This window comes from Miscanthus floridulus, chromosome 12, assembly GCF_019320115.1.
Source record: "Miscanthus floridulus cultivar M001 chromosome 12, ASM1932011v1, whole genome shotgun sequence".
NCBI lineage: Eukaryota > Viridiplantae > Streptophyta > Magnoliopsida > Poales > Poaceae > Miscanthus > Miscanthus floridulus.
In genome coordinates, this window is record NC_089591.1 from 51,086,448 (window position 1) to 51,108,821 (window position 22,374).

The 22,374-nt window shown below is 49.9% G+C and overlaps 1 protein-coding gene across 1 annotated transcript; it reads right to left on the reverse strand.

The window, feature by feature from the left end:
- Positions 1 to 16,730: 16,730 nt before the first annotated feature.
- LOC136495860 (hyphally regulated cell wall protein 1-like) lies at positions 16,731 to 17,313 on the reverse strand. The gene is made up of 2 exons (XM_066491666.1): positions 16,960 to 17,313; positions 16,731 to 16,769 (listed from the first exon to the last, which is right to left on the reverse strand). The coding sequence occupies exons 1-2, from the start codon at positions 17,311 to 17,313 to the stop codon at positions 16,731 to 16,733; spliced, it is 393 nt and encodes a 130-aa protein (XP_066347763.1).
- Between the last annotated feature and the right edge of the window lie 5,061 nt (positions 17,314 to 22,374).

Consider the following 22,374-nt stretch of genomic DNA (forward strand, 5'->3'; position numbering starts at 1 on the left):
ATCCCAATGCCATGACAAATTGAGTGAAGTCCAAATGTGCTACAACATACAAGTGTCAAATTCAAGTTGTTGGTGATTCATTGGATATATTTGATGGTTTGCAAATAATTGAGTTGAAGCTTGCAAGTTGGATGATCATGAACCAACTAAGGTATATCTCTTGTTGAACATTTCATTTGGGTGCATATGAGTTGATTGAAAGGGACAAATATGCAAAGTTGCTTGCTACAAGTTGATTGAATGGATAATTGATTAGTAATCAAGGTTGGATTGATTTGTGTTGGATAAATTCATGAGATGACTTTTAGTAAGTGGTTTGAATGGATATATGTCTTATGGAAGTATTCAAACAAGTTAGTTTCAAGTTTGATTCAATTTGATGAAGTATAGCTCAATTGTTGAAATCTGTCCTATAATTAAGAATCTGAGCTAGCTGTGATCTTAGCCATGTTTGTGTAATCAACACTTATTGGATTGACATAAAAATTAGTGTACATGCTCTAGACTTCTGGTATAAGATGATGTACAATTTTCATGTGAATTGGATAAGAAATGCTTCGGTTTTGGAGTGGATCTTGTCAGCTATAGTGCAGCAGTTTTCAACATATAGCAGTGATGGAAAAATTAAAATATGGTAGCAATCTTGAAGTCAAATGAAGCTCAAATTTTTATATCTGCTAGATAACTTAGTTAATCACATCTCCACCAAATTTTGTGGTATTTGGATTTGTACTTTGGGAGATATGCTTATTTCTTTGAAGGGTACAAAATCTGCCAGAAAAGTGACAAATGCAGGATTGATCTAGAGTCACTTTGATTGAAAGGTCCTCAAGTTGGAAACATGTTTACAAGTGTTTGAGGTACCTAAGTTTGGTTTTGAGACAATCTAGAAGCATGACAAGCAAAGAGTACAAGGCCATTTGATTGTGGAGTGTACTTTGCACATTTTTGGTACTCAAGATGAAGATCCAGATCAAACTCAAGTTGAAGATGAAGTTTAAGTTCTAGATAGATTGGAGATCATTTGGTAGAAAGAAAAGGACTTAAACAAGTAGAAAGAAATGGACTTAAACAAGTAGAAAGAAAAGGACTTAAAGAAGGAATCAAGGTTACTCATCAAGTTAAGTCCATCACTTGGATCAATCAATCAAGCTATTTCAAGTGAGTATCAAGAATGGTTCTTTGGAAAGAGGTCACTTCTCCCTAGTGTAGGGGCTTGCTGCCTATGTATAGGTAAACCGAGTATGGTACTTGGAAGGCTAACATAGAAGTGGTGATCTGAGGGACATTTGAGATGCATAGTTGAAGCAATCAAAAGGATTGATCAAGAAAAGCAAGCAACACCGAAAAGAGAGCTAGTCATGATATCTCAAGTGGCATTCCAAATAGTTCTCTCATGTAAGCAAAGATCAAAAGATGAAGTAAGCCAACCACAATAAAAAAGTGCACTTGATCATAAGTGGTATTCATCTCATATGGGTGAAGAGTGGAATTCAAAATAGTGTCTATTGGTCTTCACCAAGCTTATAATTGGACTTCACATTGCTATTGGAGTAATAAATTGGAATCCATATGACTATCCTCTACTCCAACATAGCAAAGGTATCATTGTAATGTGCATGATCATTTCATCCCTTACTAGTATGTGGTTAGTGCATATAGTACATGCTTCATAGGATCATGCATAACAAATGAAATGTTTAAATTCATAACCTATCACTATTGCTTGAATTATTACTTGATCTAGTGGTTAGTATATGAATTTGTTCATGAGCTAGTGATCCCAAGTACTTGATCTAATTTGGATTGCTAACAAGTGACAAGTACAACATTGGCAAGACAACCCTTGCAAGAGGTGAAGAAGCTTGTCATTGGTTTAAACCGGACTTGAAAGCTTAGGCAAATCAATTTAGTTCAAGTCAACCATAGAAGCTCATGATAGTGATAAGAGTACAAGCACAAGACAACAATGCAAATGGATATCTAGTTTGTTTGTTTCAAGTGGTATCTAGACTCAAGTATTTCATCAAGAATCTACAAATGATGTCTAGATCAACTCACAAGTGATATCCTATAAGTGGTACTCATGAAGATAGCAAATGTTCAAGAAATGGTTTTTATTGATAAATCCAACAAGTGGTTCCATGCTAGAAAATTCTTTCAAGTGGTATCAATCATGCAAGACGATGGTTCCACAAGTGATCCTCAACTTTAAGTGATCATCAAATGAAGAATGCTTCCCTCACCTACAAGAGCTCAAGTGTATCAAATGGATGATCCATGCTATAACATAGGAGAGGTGTCACACAAATTGATATCAAGATCAAAGATTCGATGTGTGGTATCTTAAGAAGCCCTACACAATATACAAGTAGTACAAGTTACAAGTGGTATCTACAAGTAGTGTCATTCCAACAATCAAGTGATATCCATAAAAAATGCAAGATTCAAGCCTCAACCATCTACCCCAAATGCATACCTTTGCATCAATGAGAAGCTCACCTTTTATAGAAATTGATGACAAAGGAGGAGAGATTGTACAAAGATATGAAAGCTTTGAGATTGAGATTGTACAAGGGGGAGAGATAAGATATGAAAGAAGTAGAGGTTGGACATGGACATGGACAAAGAGGGAGCAATGGACAAAGAGGGAGCAATGGACAAAGAGGGAGCAACATTGAAGAAAAGAGATGGATCAAAATTCTTGGACAAGAGAAGCACACAAGTAGGGGGAGCAAGCTCATGAACTTTGATTGATTGTATTTGATATGTGCATATTCATGTGCTTGCTTGCATCGCATAAGTTCTTAAATTCAATATGCATGCTTGTGTGATGAATGCTAGTTGTAGAATTTGATTGATGAAATGAAAACTAGCATGCATAGGATGATAGCTAGACACTTGGTATGTTTTACAAATAATGCTAGTACCTTGCTTTTAATGTTCATCTCATGAGGTATCTAGTGATTTTATTTCCAAGAGATATCTAGCTAACCATGGTACTAAGGATGAACTTAAAGGTGCAACTCTGATTGGTATCATGCTTCAAAGGTTTACTCTATACACCTTAGCATCATTTAGTAGTAATTACTCTCCCACAATTTTAATCTATGCATATGAGCGAGCTTCAAATCAAACACTCTAGCACATATGTAGGGGGAGCTAATACTACCATCTCAGGTTTGTGGTACCTGTCCAAAATCATTTTTACATGATAAAATTGCTTGGGCAAGCAACATGAATCTAAAAGAGCTTAATTTCCATATCTTTGTAGAGTTGTCATCAATTACCAAAAAGGAAGAGATTGAAAGGTCCTTGTGTGGTTTTGGTAATTGAGTGACAACCTAGGTGGACTAATTGTGTTTATATGAGATACACAGGTGATTAGTCCATAGGTACATGTGTGTGAGCAACATATGCCATGAAGGTGAAAATGGCTTGGAGATGTTGCAAAGCTCACACATGTGATGATGTAGGAGCTCATTGCAAATGAGACATAACATTGGGTCATGTGATCAAGGTGGAGAAGACCAAGACAAGACTTGGCTTGATGGACCGGTTGCAAGCGTGAAGGGTAAGTCGGAGGCTTTGGAGCGATGGACCGCGTGGCGGTGAAGCTTGAGCAAGACTTGGCGCCGATGGATGAAGGCAATGGTGAAAAGCAAGTGAAGTCAAGATCGATGAACCAATATGATTACGTGATGATATGAAGTGGATCATATCATTGTTGATCATGTTGGTGCATGTGTTGCATCAACATTGGAGGAGATGGAATGGAATGCGCAAGGCAAAGGTATAACCTAGGGTATTTCATTTCACTGGTCATAGGTGTGTAGAGAAGTTGATGGTTGGGTTTAGGATAGATGGCCGTACTATCAAGAGGGGCAAACTTGTTTGTATATCAGTCATCTAGTGCCACTCGAGTGATCTAACTTTGCATCGTCGCTAGGATTGAGTGGCGTGGCAAGTCGAGTGGCTAATCCTTTGGAAAATTATTGTGAAAATGCTAACACACATACACATGGTGGTGTACACTTGGTGGTGTTGGCACATTTACAAAGGAGATAAAGTTGGAGTTGATGTGGATCAACTCAACGATGAAATGGAGGCGAGAAGGGTTAGAAACTCCACCGGCGGAGTGTCCGCCCGTAGAGTGTGGATAGTCCGCTGGTGCCATCGGCGCCCTATATAGAAAAGATAGGGTCTCACAGAGTGGACCAGAAGCTGGTCACGTGGTGACCAGACGCTGGGGTCCTGCGTCTAGTCAGTGGCGGTAGAGAGCGTGCAGGCGTCGATCTTCGACCGGACGCTGGCCGGGTGCGTTCGGTCAGGCTGACATACGGTAACATAGGCTACATAGAAAGGTTGGAGAAGGACCGAACGCTGATGTTGTGTCCGATCGTGACCGACCAAACGTGTCTGGTCGTGACTGGTACCTTACTGGAAACAACCGGACGCTAGGGTTGCTGTGTCCGGTCACTTTGAGCTGCTGTGTCCGGTCATCACTTGATCGTTGAGATCAAGTGACTGTGGTTGAACAGAGGCGACACGTGGCAAGCATCCGTTGACCAGACACTGAGGTCCTGAGTCTGGTTGTTTCGACTGCCGCGTCCGGTCATCCCGAGATTTACCCAATGAAGGGTTAACGGCTAGTTTAGCCCGTGGGGCTATAAATAGAAGGGTGTCTCGGCCATGGCTGGTGCTGAGCACCTCGGGGGACTTTGTGTCCATGCTTGTGTGTGCTTAGGAGCCCTCCATCTCACATATACTTGATAGTGATCATTCGATTATGTGAGAGAGCGATTCTAGTGCGATTGTATCGTGGGGTTGCATCGAGTGGCACTAGGTGATCGAGTTGCAAGCCGGTGTTGCTTGTTACTCTTGGAGGTTGTCACCTCTGAAAGGTCCTAATATGGCTAGAGGAGGGGTGAATAGCCTATTTAAAATTCTACAAATCAACTAGAGCAATTTGATTAGTATGACAAATAGCTTAATGCAAACTTGCTCTAGCTCTATAAGGGTTGCAAGCCACCTATCCAACAATTCTAGTTGCAATGATTACTTAGGCACACAAACTTGCTATGTAATTACTCACTAAGTGCTCTCAATCTTGCTACTCTAAAGAGCTCAACTAGATGAATGTAAATAATAAAGCAAGCTCTCAATTCTAATTACACTAAAGAGCTTGTATCAACTAGTTTGCAAGAATATAAATAAGTGAGTAGTGTGATTATACCGACGTGTAGGGGATGAACCAATCACAAGATGAATATATAGCCAATCACCGGGAGAATGCCAAAGACAAGAGACAATCAATTTTCTCCCGAGGTTCACATGCTTGCCAACACGCTACGCCCCCGTTGTGTCGACCAACACCTAGTGGTTCGGCGGCTAAGAGGTGTTTCACAAACCTCGTCCACACGATTGGACACCGCAAGAACCGACCCACAAGTGAGGTAACTCAATGACACGAGCAATTTACTAGAGTTACCTTTCGACACTCCAATGAGGAAGGTACAACTCCCCTTACAATCACCGGAGATGGCCACGAACAATCACCAACTCGTGCCAATCCTCCACCGCTGCTCCAACTGTCTAGGTGGTGGCAACCACCAAGAGAAACAAGCGAAATCCGCAGTGCAACATGAATACCAAGTGCCTCTAGATGAAATCACTCAAGCAATGCACTTGGATTCTCTCCCAATCTCACAATGATGATGAATCAATGATGGAGATGAGTGGGAGAGCTTTTGCTAAGCTCACAAGGTTGCTATGTCAATGAAAATGTGCAAGAGAGTGAGCTTGAGCCGGCCATGGGGCTTAAATAGAAGCCCCATGAAATAGAGCCATTGGGCTCCTTACAGCACTGAACATGGGCTGACCGGACGCTCCGGTCATATTGACCGGACACTAGACCTCAGCGTCCGGTTGTGCGATGTGCGCCATGTGTCTTTGGCTTCAAACACCGATCGTCTGATTTCAACAGTCAAGTAATGACCGGACGCGTCAGTTAGAAAGTGACCGGACACTAGATCTCAGCGTCCGGTCGTTTCTAGTAAGGTTCCAAACGCGACATTTCACGACCGGACGCATCCAGTCATGCCCGACCGGACCCACCCAGCGTCCGGTCATACAACGTCTCCTCTGTGCGTCTCACGTCAGTGTACATCAGCACTGATCGGATGCACCCTGCCAGCGTCCGGTCACAAAGTGACCCAGCATCCGATCATAAGACCGAAACATGCACCCTCTACTGCCACTGACCTAACGCACCGGTCCAACCAAGGCCAGCGTCCGGTCACTTGCAGTGACCTCCAACTTTTCTATCTAGGGCGCCGGTGGCACCGTCGGACTGTCTGCACTCTACGGGCGGACACTCCGCCGGTGGAGTTTCTTACCCTTGCACCTAAACTTCACCACCCTTGATCAAATGTGCCAACCACTAAGTGTATCACCTTGTGCACATGTGTTAGCGTATTTTCACAAACATTTTCAAGGATGTTAGCACTCCACTAGATCCTAAATGCATAGGCAATGAGTTAGAGCATCTAGTGGCACTTTGATAACCGCATTTCAATATGAGTTTCACCCCTCTTAATAGTACGGCTATCTAACCTAAATGTGATCACACTCGCTAAGTGTCTTGATCACTGAAACAAAATGGCTCCTACTATTTATACATTTGCCTTGAGCCTTTTATTTTTCTCTTTCTTCTTTTCCAAGTTCAAGCATTTGATCATCACCATGCCATCATCATCGTCACGATCTTCTCCATTGCTTCATCACTTGGAGTAGTGCTACCTATCTCATAATCACTTTGATAAACTAGGTTAGCACTTAGGGTTTCATCAATTAACCAAAACCAAACTAGAGCTTTCAATCTTCCCCTTTTTGGTAATTGATGACAACCCTTATACAAAGATATGAATTAAAGTTCATTTGAATCCATGTTGCTTTACCAAACATATTTACCATGTGTAAAGGATATGGGCAAGTTTCATGAACTCCATATGATAGCAATTACTCCCCCTACATATATGCTAAGAGTTTGGATTGAAGCTTTGCACATATGATTAGATAGGAAATATAGGAGTCAATTTCTACCAAATGATGCTAAGGTATAAGAGATGGAGCTTTGAAGCGTGATACCAATCGGAGTGCACCAATATACCATCCTTAGCACCATTAGTAACTAGACATATACAAGAACTAGAATACCCCGTGAGATCAACATTACATGCAAGGGTCTAGTTTCCATAGAATGAACATAAGTCTAGTTACTTAGCCTATGCATGCTAGTTTTTCATTTCAACATTCAAACCTACAACTAGCATACACCACACAAGCATGGATATTTGAAATTAAAACTTATACCATGCAAGCAAACATATGTAATGCTCATTCAAATGCACCATACAAGTTTATGAGCTTGCTCCCCCTATTTGTATGCTCAAAATTTTAATTGATCCCCTTCTTTTGTCATATATTATCTCTCCCCCTTTGTTTCACTATCTTTGTACACTATTTCTCCCCCTTTGTCATCAATGACCACAAAGGCTTAAAGTATAGATAGGTGTCGGGGACCTAATACCGGGGTACCCCAGAAGGTGGAACCGATAACCACCGAACGTAAAAAACTTCTGGACGCATAAGGGCACCGTTTCATCCCTTGTTCGAATAACAGAAGTTTGGTTCCACCCCACCCAAATGCCTTTGGGACCGGCTTGGTCTCTCCCGAGGGCCGAGGGATAAGCTCTGTCTCGCCCAACGCCTTTAGGGTAGGCTCAGTCTCGCCCGAGGGCTGCGGGATAGTTTCGGCCTCGCCCGACCCCAGAGGGGTAGGGTCGGTCTCGCCCAGGAGATAGGGATTGGTCTCCGCTTCGCCCGATGGTGAGGAACGAGCCTCACCCTGCTCCATATCTAAAGTTTGGATTCACCTTACCTGACCACTTCTCCCTGCTCCCTCAGGATGATAGAAACAGGGCAAGACAAGATGTTCGGGTCAACCATGGCTCCAAGAACCATACCCTGCGCCCTGACAGGAAAAGTACTACCAGGGGAGGACGGGACGGGTGCTTTAGACCCTTCTGGGCACCGCAGGGCCCGAAAGGTTGTATCGGTGCATGCTCCTCGCCATGTAGAATTGTAGGCGCCGCCTTCAATCCTAGGACATGGAACCCGACGAAGATATATGACAACCGCTACACTCTAGAAGAAGATTTGCTATTTCCACGAACGACGGGAATTCCATCACCACGCTGTAGACCAGAGGGAGCGGCGCCCGCTTCCCGACCCCTCAGGTCCAAAGCCAGAAGGCCTTGACCTCGACATTACTCTAGACCCCGATCCCACGACACTCCGACGAAGACTCACAAGAACCGAAAGACGTGCGGAGCAAGGCTGGGAAAGGCTAATGAGTCAAAACCACTATACTACATCCCATACCCTGAGCAGGGCAACATTCTGTAATCAACCTGACACTCTATAGGGATATCAGCAGTGTTGTAGGCACTTATCTTGCTTAGCACTCATCAGAATAAAGGACCGAACCGGGTAGACGTGAACCACAAGACTAGATAAAGCCCTTATCCTTGTAAAGCTAGCCCCTTGATCTATAAAAGGGGATGCGCTTCTCCCATAGAGGGGGGGGGGAGAAAATAGCAAGACCACGAACAGATACACACAGTCAAGCGGCTACGAAGCTCTTGACCTCCTTTCAACCCTTTCATCAGAGACTTGGGACCAGTCCCTCTCTCGATCGTTTGTACCCTTTACTACAGACCATTCACGGTGCTAATAACACAAGCAGCAGCAAACTGGACGTAGGGACATTCGGCCCGAACCAGTATAAATCTTGTGTCCTTTAGCGCTCCATCCAGGCCTAACGCGCATTACTATAAATTTATTTGCCGGTGCTTGTACGAAACACCGACAGTTGGCGCACCAGGTAGGGGCTTTGCGCATTCCAAATCAGGCCTCGGATGGCCACCCACGCAATCACCTGGGCCTTGGGCGCACACGTGTGTTTTGGTGACCTAGACTTCATCATGACACTAGGAGGAGAGCTGGCGCTGACTCACTCAGCCGCCCCATCTCCCCCTTCTATCAACCTCAGCCGTCTTAGGCTCGATGGTCCACCAGGCAACTCCCTGGGAGTCCCATCATCAAGGGAGGCTTCTCACAACGCCGCCTTATGTCCGGGAGGGTTCGTACGGAGCGCCCCGACAGCGTTTCCGATCGGTCTCCGCAATGCTGCGGCGACCACTGGCCGCCTTCCGGCGCTACGTATGGTTCAAACACCCACGGACATCGAGTTCGTGGGGGTGATTGAGCAAGATACGGAGACTCTCTACGGGCTCCTCAACGAGGAACCAGGATCGTTCTCCAGCTCAGATTCTAGTAGGGGGAGCCACCACCCTTCTCGGGAATGCTTCATGACGCAGACCCCTGAGGGTCACGTCGAAAGTGTCCCCGGGGAAGAGGTGACCCCCACAAACAACCCTGACTGTGGATCCGGGGATGAGATGGCAGCCCCATCTCACCTAGGGATGGAGCAGCTGAGGGCTCGTCAGCAAGAGATCGATGAGGCCGGGCAAGGGCTCGTCTGGGAGTACGCGGACATCAATCACGAGATTGAATGCCGCAAAGATGGGGGGCGTGCGCGCGCCACGGCCCGCACCGTGCACCAAAGGATCCTCACCGACGATGGGGCCCTTCCTCACTTTGCCCGAGCTAGTCAGAACATCGCCGCAGCAACCGCCTTGCTGCGGGGCCTTCTGGAGGCCGCGACATCCGAGGATCGCCGTGCCCATCGAGAAATTCGCACGTTGCTCGAGCGGGCGGCGGTGCAGCAGGCGGAAAGTTCGTTGTCTCGACGATGCGAAATCGACACCAGCCAGCGCGTGCCCTCGGTGCATCCCACCAAAGATGCGTCCATCCACCAAACACCGCCAGGCGGCAGGCAGCTCTTCGCCGTCCCAGTGCATCAACGCCTCGGCCGTGACCGCGACGTACGCAGCACCATCGACGCCCGGAGACGCGCCCACGACGACGATGGTGAAGCAGCACGCCGAGGCTACCATCCCCGACGTGGCGGACGCTACGACAGCAACGAGGACTAGAGCCCGAGCCCTGGCCTACCAGGCCCTCAGGCCTTCGGTCGACACATCCTCAATGCTGCGTTCCCCCTAAGGTATCGACCGCCTACCAACATTCCGAAATATTCTGGCAAAACAAATCCTGGGCTTTGGCTCGAAGACTATCAGCTTGCATGTCAGGCCGGTGGTGCGAGTGATGACAACTTCATTATTCGCAATCTCCCGCTGTTTTTGGCCGATTTGGCACGAGCATGGCTCGAGCACCTACCGTCCAATGCTATTCAGTGTTGGGCCGATCTGATGGAGATCTTCGTGGGCAACTTCCAGGGCACGTACAAATGCCCTGGAAACCCATGGGACCTCAAGAACTGTCGCTAGAAGGCCGATGAAACCCTCTGTGGGTACATCCGGCGCTTCTCTCGACAATGCAATGAGCTCCCGAACATCGCCGACACCGACGTGATAGGAGCCTTTCTGTCCGGGATGACCTGTGAATCCCTGGTCCACAAGCTAGGATGAAGGGGTCCACGGACTACCAAGGAACTCTTAGACATCGCTACTAGTCATGCCTCTGGAGAGGAGGCGGTCGGAGCCATCTTTGATCGCTCCGACGGAAAGACAAGGCGGGATGAGGACGCCGGTGAAGGCGCCTCTAACCGTCCCGCCAAAGGGAAAAATAAGAAGCAACGACACGACAACTCGCTCATGGCCGCTGCCGACCGCAAAGGTGGCTGAAAGCCCGCAGAGGGCACTCCGAACCATTTCGAGAAAATGCTCGAGGGGCCATGCCCGAACCACGCCTTCCCGGCCAAGCACCTATACAAGGAATGCGGCCTCATGCGCAAATACCTGGCCGGGGGCCTTAACAAGGGGGAGCAGGGGAAGGAGCCTATCCCCACCACTGACGACACGGAGGAGAAGGACGACGCCTTCCCAATGCCGACCGGCGCCCTCATGATCTTCGAAGGATCAACAGCCTACGACTCCAGGTGCCGCCAGAAGGTCGCACATCGTGAGGTCTATACCGCCAGACTAGCCACACCAGCCTTTCTCCGGTGGTCAAAATCCGCCATAACCTTCAACCGGACCGACCACCCGGATGCCATCCCACACCCGGGAAGGTACCCGCTTGTCATCGATCCAATCGTCGGTCCAAAGTGGCTCACCAAGGTACTGATGGATGGGGGCAGTGGCCTTAACATCATGTACGCCAAGACGGCGCCCGACCCCGAGGGCTGATCCGCCAACTACGCCGCCCGACCCTGAGGTCATGGAGCTTGAAGAGGACCCAGTAGGGGAGTCCGACCCTCCCGGTGACTGGAGAACGCTTTACCTCAACTACCTCCTCCACAACATACTACCGGCAGACAAGACGGAATCCCGATGGCTCGCACGACGCGCCAAGTCCTTCGTTCTTGTAGAGGGCGAACTCTATAAACGAAGTCACATCGGAATTCTACAACTCTGTATCCCTAGCGAATAGGGAAAACTCCTGCTGGGCAACATCCACAGTGGAGTATGCGGTCATCATGCCGCACCAAGAACCTTGGTTGGGAATGCATTCCGACAAGGCTTCTACTGGCCCACCGCGGTAGCCGATGCCGAGCAAATTGTACGCACCTGCGAAGGGTGCCAGTATTACGCTCGGCAAACACACCTCACAGCCCAGGCTCTCCAGATGATCCCCATCACGTGGCCCTTCGCGGTCTGGGGACTCGACCTGGTTGGGCCACTCAAAAAGGCGCCCGGGGGCTTTACCCACCTGCTTGTCACCATAGACAAGTTTACAAAATGGATCGAGGCTCGACCAATATCCACAATCAAATCCGAGCAAGCTGTTCTGTTCTTCCTCGACATCGTCCATCGCTTTGGAGTCCCAAACTCCATCATCACAGACAATGGCACGCAGTTCACCGGAAGGAAATTCATTCGATTCTATGACGAACAACACATCCGGATCGATTGGGCAGCCGTCGCACACCCCTAGACGAATGGGCAGGTCGAGCACGCAAACGACATGCTCCTTTAAGGCCTTAAGCCTAGAATTTTCAACCGATTGAACAAGTTCGGCGCACGCTGGCTCGCTGAGCTCCCGGCCGTGCTCTGGAGCCTAAGGACAACTCCTAGCTGGGCCACCGGCTACACACCTTTCTTCATGGCCTACGGTTCCGAGGCCGTTCTTCCGACGGACCTTGACTATGGAGCACCAAGAGTCAGAGCATATGACGAGCAGGGAGCCGAGGCATCCCACCAAGACACCATGGACTAGCTGGATGAAGCCCGCGACATCGCCCTCCTCCGTTCAGCTAGGTACCAACAAGCGTTGCGACAGTACCACAGCCGACGGGTGCAAGGTCGAGCCTTCAACATCGGAGACCTCATCCTCCGTCTTGTGTAGAGCAACAAGGACCGCCATAAACTCTCCCCACCCTGGGAAGGGCCCTATGTCGTCGTGGAAGTACTTCGCCCAGGCGCCTACCGGTTGAAAACCATCAACGGTGAGGTCTTCACCAACGCCTGGAACATTGAGCAGCTACGTCATTTTTATCCTTAAAGCATACACTATTCCTTATCAGTTTTTGTCATAATAAAACCCCGATCCTTAGTGACTTCTGACCCCTGCAAATCGTGAGGGGTCAGACCTCACTCGGGGCTGGCATGTGACATATGAAATACAACTATTACGCTTGCAAAAAACCTCCTGTGTTATAGCCGCGAACATTCGCTAGGCTTTCCATTCTTCTCATAAATAAGTCCTAAGGGCTAAGATTTTGGGAACAAATTCTGAATACAACTAGTAGGACTGCAGGAGACCCGCGCCCCAGCGGCTGCGACCTCTTTGCTCACCAGCTCATTTTAGAACTGATTCGCCCACGTTCTTAGTTTTTTATGACTTAGATTGTGAGAAGGGTCGGGGGACACTAAAACCGTTTCTACAAAAAGAGAGAAATTTCTGAAACTACTTGCCATAGGCAATAGATGAAGTTTTATCCTTTTTGCCATAGGCAATAGATGAAGTTCTGTCCATTTTTTGCGCAAATTTGCTCATTACAAAAGGACTAACATACTTGTAAATTTAGGACTGCTTACTCGGGGGCTTCCCCCATAAAAGTATTTCAATTCCAGTCTCTGCTTAGCCTCCTACAGGTACTACTGCGATCGCCGCGCCACGCTCTCCATCGGTAACGTCCAGGGCGTGTACACAAGCCAGCTCGTCTACCCCAGTCGCCGCGCCACGCTTTCCATCGGCGACATTCCGCCGCTTCGCAGGATTCTCGAAGGCGCCATCATCTACAACGCCTCTGCTTGGGCGTCCAGGGACTACGCCATCATCGACGACCGCGATCCCGACAGCGACGTCTCCACCAGGGCGTCTGGGGACTACGCCATCGTCACTGGCCACAACCCTAACAACGGCATTAGGGCAGGGAACCCCTCCCGCCAAAGAAGGAGCACGGCGAACGACGGCGAAGTCAATGACGCACGGCGCCCCCCAGCGTCCCTTCTCCTTCGGTAGCAGCGACCCTTCACCAAGGGTGGCATACACCATCTCATCTACGTTGGATGACCTCCGGCTCGACATCACGCTCCAGATTCACGAACGGATTTGTGAGTTTTTTCTCTCTCTCGGGCATTACTCTTCCTCACTCAGGAACCGCCACGATGCATGGATGCATTCGGGGGAAAGGAAGAAGAAGGAGAGATAGCGGCTCAGAGGCAAAAGATGAGGTGGGATAGGAACTCCCCTCCCCCTCCCTATTTAAAGAAGAGCCAATGCAGCTAAGGAAAGGCGAAAGGTTGGATGAATACCCCTCTCCCTTCTCCTCTTTAAAATACAAAATCAATGCTGATTGATACCTGAGGGGACACGCTGGAACTAACGGGACGCGCCCTAGGCGACGAGGCATTCCTCCCCGGTCAAACTGGACACTGCCTGGGTATGGCCCACCACTGACCCGCTCCGGACGCAGCAATTAAGGCGCCCACGTGGGCAGCCAACCCTTCGCCTCCTTAAGCAGGACCACGGGACGGTCCAACAATAGGACAAGGTTACTCCAACCTCATCATCAGGGCCCGAACCCCGCACGAACATACCGCCAAGGTAACGTTACCAACCCCGCCTTCATTTCAATTATATTATACATATATAAGACATCCTGACGCTTCGTGTCACATCACGAAACGACCGTCGCCTCATTCGATATAAGCAGCGATAGGCCGAGGTTCGAAGGCCGGCCCACAAAGGGCTCGAGGCCGCCTTGTGCCGAACAGAGCCAGGGAGAAATAACTGAGACAAGCCCCAGCGGCCCTGCCCGACCCCGCTTGGAAGCGGATAGGGACATCTCAACCTTTTCTCGTTCGATTCTAACCTCGAGCCGAACCCACAGAATCTCCATCGAGGAGAGGCCATCGGGCCGCCTGAGCCTGTCGAATAGCTCGGGCATCTATCGGGAGGCGGGTTAAGAAGTTGTGGAATACCACCAGAGGGCTCTGCCGACCCCATCAGCAAATGATGGACCCGAACTCCACACGAACGTACCCATTAGTGAGCTCGTTGAGCGCGATACTCGAGCCGTCGAGGCAAGTGTTGTTCACTCAGCCCCTCCGATTGCGAAAACCGAGGATGGGGTAACACGCAAATAACGGCCGACCCCTATCAGACCCTGACAAGGCTTGGGGGTTTGAGCCTATCAATACAGGGGCATAGGTTCGAAGGTCCCACCTTGCCGAGCCCATAGAATCCTCATTTGGGGATTTCTGTTGGAAGACAGGGCAGAGAATATTGCGATATCATTCATGGACTTCGTCGACCCTGTCGCCAAAACCACAGTTCCGACCTCCAGTAACCCCCGACCCTAGCAAATGCAGGGGGTCGGACCTTACTCGGGGGCTGGTTAAGGTACGGCCACCTCCTTTCTTTCTTTCGAAACAATCTCCTCGCATCACGACCAGCAGCAAGATTCGGGGGAACAGGTTGGTAAGATCACAAAAAATCAAACAAAACAAAATTACGACGCAAAATCATGAAACCGCGTCCAGACTCGAAAATACGACACTTGTCCACATATTACATACAAGTTGCTTTCAAAATTGTTCGACTAACTACTCCCGTGGAGGGAGAACTATCTCTTTCAAATTGTCCGCCAGGTTTTTCGCAAGGGGAGCAACCATCCGCTCCATCTCCTCCAGCTCCTCATCTTCATAGATGGACGGGAAACCTTCACTCATCACCTTCAGGTTGATTTCCTTCTCGTAATGAGCATGAGTGACGGTGAAGGCCTAGGTGATCCCGGCGTGAAAAGCACTCTCCTCGAGTTGACCCACCCGAGCCGTGATACCTGCGGCACGAGCCGCGAGTGGGCTGGTCTCCACCAGCTCTTCCACCTTCAGGGCATCAAGGACCACCCCAACCACAGCTTGCAGGAGATCATGCTCATCACTCTCAACCTGAAGGGTCCTTCGTACATGGGCAAGCTCCTTTTCCAGCTTGACAGAGACGTTTTCGGCGCTCAACCTATGGCTTACCGCGTCACCGAGCTCCGCCCGGAGAGAGTGGACCACCTCGACGTCCTCGTCCACCTTTTGCTGAAGGGCCGTGGCCCTACTCTTGGCTTTCCGCTGGAGGTCCCGCTCCATCTCCAGCTCCTTCAGGACCTCGCCAGCCTTCTGATTAGCCATGGCATTCCTCTGCAACAGCTCGTCCCGCTCCTTTTGGAGCCTGGCGATCTCCTCCCCATCCAGCTTAGACCTTGTCGACAAATCCTCGAACATCCCATGGGCCTCCTCCATGTCCTAACACGCCTGGGCCTCCCGCTCCTGGGTGGTAGCAAGCTGGGCGGCCATGGCCGCTCGCAGCCGGGCCTCCTTGGAAAGGCGATCCCTCTTTGCCTTCTGCTCACGGAGAAATTGGGACTTTTTCTGGCTACGAGCAAAAAGAATCTGACGAGGAAGAAGACCGGTATCACAAAAGCAAAAACACAAAAACATGCGAAGAAAGAGGAAGGCCTAGCAAATACCTGAGAAGTAGGAATAACGATCTCACGGAGAGCTCCTCTGGCCTGGTCCAGCGCGTCCAGCATGGTCGAGATCCCGATGTCAAGACCCTCCCGCTCCATGCTCTCGGAATGATCATCGAGCGAGAAAAGAGCCGACATCGGGTCTTGAGCAGACATCCACTGGAGCGGCGGCTCCCCCCGCGCAGGGGAGCGGTCTCCTCCCGATAAAGGGGTCAGGGGCGGCTCCCTCCTGACCCTATGTGGCACCACCGCCACGCTCGAGGATTCTCCGACTGGATCCTCCTCCATCTAGGCCACTTCAAGCGCCACGGGCGGATCCACCTGGGCCGTCGATGGCGCGGATTGAACTACGCCCTCGAGCGCTACCACGGCCGTTCCCGGCTGGTCCTGGCTTGGTGCGGTCATGACCACCTCCACCAGCGGTATACGGCCCTCGGCTGGCTGTACTACGTCCGCCATGGAGGAAGCAGCCTGCTCGGTAACCTCTGTGGGCGTGGGCGCCACCGCAGACGCCGTCGGGTCGGCCAACGCGGCCCCGACATCGGCACCACTCCTGCCCAAAACAGGGGTGATGGCAGGCGACGCCATCTGTCCCGTTTGAATGGCGAGGCTCTTCCTAGGCGCCAGCCCTAGAGGGTGACCCGTTCGCAAGAACCTGTACAAAGGTAATAACCATTAGGTCAAAATAGACATGGAAAAATGATGAAAACAGGGGAATCAGCAACTTACGTTGTCATCTTCGGCCGACGAAAGCGTTTTGGGGACCAATCCCCAGCTCCCTGCCCCGATTCATCTAGGCGAGACCGTTTTGAGCCTGCCCCCTGCCCCAGGGCACGGGGGCTCACCTCTTGAAGCGTGGCACCAGAGCTGCTCCCCTCCATCGTCCCATGGGGCGTGGCACCAGAGCCGCTCCCCTCCATTGTCCCATGGGGCGCGGCACCAGAGCCGCTCCCCTCCATCGTCCCATGGAGCGCAGCACCAGAGCCGCTCCCCTCCATCATCCCACGGGGCACGGCACCAGAGCTGCTCCCCTCCATCACCTCACAGGGCACGACATCAGAGCCAGGCGCGGCTCCGGTGCCACCCCCCTCCACGATCACCTCGGGGTCGGAGGCAGCAAGCCCGCCTCCCCCCGTCCACCGATCCTTGGCTGGCACGCCGTGCGAAGCGGCGGACTCGCCGGCCTCCACTGACCTCATCAATTCACTTCCCTCTGCGTGAAAAGGGAAGGGCCCCTACACGGGTGGGTCACCACTTGTCAGCATGTCCTCATCCTCTAGGACGCCCCAATCCACGTCGACGGCTACCTCGTCGTTGTCATCGTCATCATCATCATCGTTGTCGTCCTCACTACTCACATCCTCTCCCCTATCCCGTGCCTCCTGCTTTAGTCGTTTCGCCTTCTTCATCTCCTCCTTTGCTTTCTTGTCCCGCTCGGCCACGAGCCGATTCGCCACCACCACAACCTTGTCCTTTGGCAGCGGAGCCGGACTATCCTTGAAGACTAGCCCCCTCGGCTAGCCCCAACATCACAAAAGCAAGTATTAAAAAAGGGAGATTCAGGAGAAAGAAAAGAGTGCGGGAGAAGAGGGCTTATGAATTCGAAGAACCCAGGCTCCGGCCGCATTGGAGGATGCCCGGGCACCGGATACACGATGTCGAGGACCCTGCTAGCGGAATCCTTTGTCGGCTCCGTCGCCTCCTTGATACACTGCGCCACTTCCAAATAAGGGAGCGCCTTGTCAACGAGCACCGTCCCCTCGAACGATATCCCTGGCATCATCCGATGCAGGGGAAGCACACGCGCCATCAGTGGCGCCACCCTCCTCGCATGGTAGGCGCTGATAATCCCTGTCCCCTTTACACCTCGACCCTTCAGGGCATAGAGGGCGGAGAGAAGGTCGGAGATATGTTTCTTGTCTTTAGACTGGACGCCCCAGCCCCACGACTCTGGAGCATCCACAATAAGACGTCCGGTGTACTTCGGTAGGGTGGCACTCACATCATCCCTAACATAAAACCACTACGAATGCCATCCCTTGTTGGATGTCGCCAGACGCATGTATGGGTAACCCTTCGACCGGGTATGGCGCAGATGAATGCTGGCACACCCCATCGGCGCGTGCACGTCTTTCCCCCCAATCTTCCTCTTCGACAGACTAATGTTAAAGAAGTACCGCCACAGATCAAAATGGGGATCGATCCCTAGGAAACCCTCGCACAGGGCAACAAACGCTGCCATGTGTTGAATCCCGTTGGGAGTTAGATGCTGTAGCTCTACCTCATAGTAATCCAGCAGCCCCCGAAGGAATCTATGTGCGGGTACCCCAAATCCCCGCTCATGGAAGATGGCAAAAGAGACGACATACCCTTCCAGTGGCACCGGCTCACCCTCGTCGCCAGGTACCAGCCATTCCTGGACGGCGGACAGTGTCCTAAGAAGGCCGCGGTGGACAAGGCCCTCCAGACGCTGTGGGGTGATGTTAGATCTGCCCCACAACTCCATTGAGGTGATGGGGGAAGGGCAGGCGCGAGCTTGACGATGACTGCAACACGAGCGTAGGCCGGACGATGGTGGCGATACGGGCACAGGAAGCTGGGGCGGTTGGCGGCGGATGTTTCAGGACTCAAAGGCAGGGGAGTGAAATACGGAACCCTAGGGGCGAACCCCGTGGTTTTATAGGGGGCGACGGACGTGAGAAGGGCAACTGTCTGCCTCGATCTCCGGGCCTGCCACGCGTGCCACCGTGTCATGTCGCGGGACACGTGCCCGCAGTCCCTATCCTCTCACCCCAAAGAATCTAGGCGGATGGTTCACCTTCCCCAGGCAAATCCAGACTCTCTACCCACCTGGGAAACGCAAGCCACGAAGGCCTTTTTCTTTTCTCTTTGACCCACCTAGGGCCCAGAAACTCGGAGGTCGGCCCAACTAAGGTAGGATCCGCGAACAATCCGAAATCAAAGGCGGAAGCACCAGTTAGGTCAGCCCTGAATCAGTTCCCAGCGAATGGGATACCATGACCCACTCAGGAAAACATCCAGTTAACGAAAAGCCAAGTCCTTTAGCCTTACCCACGAAGGGACCGATACAACCCCCCGGGCGACTCTACTCGAATCACCCGGGGGCTCGGGGGCTACACCCATCGGGTGCGCTCGCGCGCACCCTCTGGCAAAAATAACTTCGACGAAATCAGAAAAAACACCCTCCAGGCGGTTCTACTCGAATCACCTAGAGGCTTGGGGGCTACTGTCGGGGACCTAATACCGGGGTACCCCAGAAGGTGGAACCGATAACCACCGAACGTAAAAAACTTCTGGACGCATAAGGGCGCCGTTTCATCCCTTGTTCGAATAATAGGAGTTTGGTTCCACCCCGCCCAAACGCCTTTGGGACCAGCTCGGTCTCTCCCGAGGGCCGAGGGATAAGCTCCGTCTCACCCGACGCCTTTAGGGCGGGCTCGGTCTCGCCCGAGGGCTGTGGGATAGTTTCTGCCTCGCCCGACCCCAGAGGGGTAGGGTCGGTCTTGCCCAGGAGATAGGGATTGGTCTCCGCTTCGCTCGATGGCGAGGAACGAGCCTCACCCTGCTTCGTATCTAAAGTTTGGATTCACCTTACCTGACCACTTCTCCCTGCTCCCTCAGGATGATAGAAACAGGGCAAGACAAGACGTTCAGGTCAACCATGGCTCCAAGAACCATACCCTGCGCCCTGACAGGAAAAGTACTACCAGGGGAGGACGGGACGGGTGCTTTAGACCCTTCCGGGTGCCGCAGGGCCCGAAAGGTTGTATCGGTGCGTGCTCCTTGCCCTGTAGAATTGTAGGCGCCGCCTTCAATCCTGGGACATGGAACCCGACGAAGATATACGACAACCGCTACACTCCAGAAGAAGATTTGCTATTTCCATGAACGACGGGAATTCCGTCACCATGCTGTAGACCCGAGGGAGCGGCGCCTGCTTCCTGACCCCTTAGGTCCAAAGCCAGAAGGCCTTGACCTCGACGTTACTCCGGACCCTGATCCCACGACACTCCAACGAAGACTCACAAGAACCGGAAGACGTGCGGAGCAAGGCTGGGAAAGGCTAATGAGTCAAAACCACTGTACTACAGCCCATACCCTGAGCAGGGCAACATTCTGTAATCAACCTGACACTCTACAGGGATATCAGCAGTGTTGTAGGCACTTATCTTCCTTAGCACTCATCAGAATAAAGGATCAAACCGGGTAGACGTGAACCACAAGACTAGATAAAGCCCTTATCCTTGTAAAGCCAGCCCCTTGATCTATAAAAGGGGATGCGCTTCTCCCATAGAGGGGGGGGAGAGAAAACAGTGAGACCACAGATAGATACACACAGTCAAGCGGCTACGAAGCTCTTGACCTCCTTTCAACCCTTTCATCAGAGACTTGGGACCAGTCCCTCTCTCGATCATTTGTACCCTTTACTATAGACCGTCCACGGTGCTAATAACACAAGCAGCAGCAAACTGGATGTAGGGACATTCGGCCCGAACCAGTATAAATCTTGTGTCCTTTAGCGCTCCATCCAGGCCTAACGCGCATTACTATAAATTTATTTGTCGGTGCTTGTACGAAACACCGACAATAGGGTAGGATTATTAATGTCAACAATTTGCACAAAAGGTGGCCTCAAATTATAGATATGTTGGTTGAAACCATGTGAAATGAGGATCATTTTCCTAATTTGATTCAATCTAGATTACTTGTAAAAGATATTTAACTTGGTTTGATCCAAGGACAAGCTTCTTCACACCTCCAAATAAGGGTTATCTTGTACCATGTTGAGTTAAACACTTATAGCTCATTTTCTAAATCAAACACTAGGTTTACAAGCCCACAAACATGTCATATGCTACCACTAGATCATTTTAAACATACAAGCAATAGTGGTACCATACAAGCATCAAATTCATTTGATTTTCATGAATGAGCCTAGGACATGATAGAGATGACTAGATGCACTAAACAAGTCCTTAGCAATGGATGAATGACATGTCAATCAACTTTACCTTGCTTGGCTCGAAGGAGAGGCATGTCATATAGTGAGGGTGCATCAACACATATTTGAGAAGTCAAGTATGTTCAATTCATTCCTTAGCTTGCAAAACCTCTTTTCATCAAGTGGCTTGGTGAATATGTCGGCAAGTTGATCTTCGGTGCCCACACTCTCTTTGCAAATGTCCCCTTTTTGTTGGTGATCTCTTATGAAATGATGGCGGACATCAATATGCTTTGTTCTTGAGTGTTGAACCGGGTTGTTGGTGAGCTTTACGACACTTTCATTGTCACATAGCAATGGCACTTGCTTGAACTTAATTCCAAAGTAACTCAAGGTAGCCTTCATCCAAAGTAATTGAGCACAACAACTACCGGCCGAAATGTATTCCGCTTTGGCGGTTGAAAGTGCTACACTATTTTGCTTCTTTGATGACCAAGACACAAGTGATCTTCCCAATAGTTGACATGTGTCCGATGTGCTCTTTCTCTCAACTTTGCATCCCGCATAATTAGAGTCCGAATATCCAATTAACTCAAATCTTGCTCCTTTGGAATACCATAATCCAACATGTTGTGTATGCTTCAAGTACCTCAATATTCTCTTAGTTGCCTTCAAATGACTTTCTCTTGGTGAGGCTTGAAATCTAGCACACATGCATACACTAAACATCACATCTGGCCTTGATACGGTCACATAGAGTAGACTTCCAATCATAGACCGATATATCTTTTGATCCACCATGTTGCCACTAGCATTACTGTCTAAGCTTCCACTTGTCCCCATTGGTATACTAATAGCTTTACTCTCATCCATTTCAAACTTCTTGAGCATGTCCATGATATACTTGCCTTGACTCACAAATGTGACATTCTTCATTTGCTTGATTTGAAGACCAAGGAAGTAACTAAGCTCTCTAATTATAGACATTTCAAACTCACTTACCATCATCTTGCGAAACTCCTCACAAAATTCTTGATTTGTTGATCCAAAGATGATATCATCAACATAGATTTGCATTATAAACAAGTCATTTCCAAGCTTCTTGGTGAAGAGAGTGGTGTCTGAAAGCACCTAGGCCCCTAGTTGGGTTTTAGTGATTAATGACAATACAAAATTACTATGACTAACGTGTGTTTTGCAGAGGCAATTAAGTTAGGGCATGGTAATGGAGATCGATTGGGCAATTGAGGTGGTCATGCCCCTACGATGGAAATTGTTTCGGTTTTCAAAGGATGGA

Coding starts and splice junctions, on each gene's coding strand:
- LOC136495860 (XM_066491666.1), bottom strand. CDS start 17,313: ATGAGGTCAGTGGAGGCCGGCGAGTCCGCCGCTTCGCACGGCGTGCCA. Junction 16,770..16,959: donor CTGGTGCCACGCTTCAAGAG/GTGAGCCCCCGT, acceptor ACCTTTGTACAG/GTTCTTGCGAACGGGTCACC.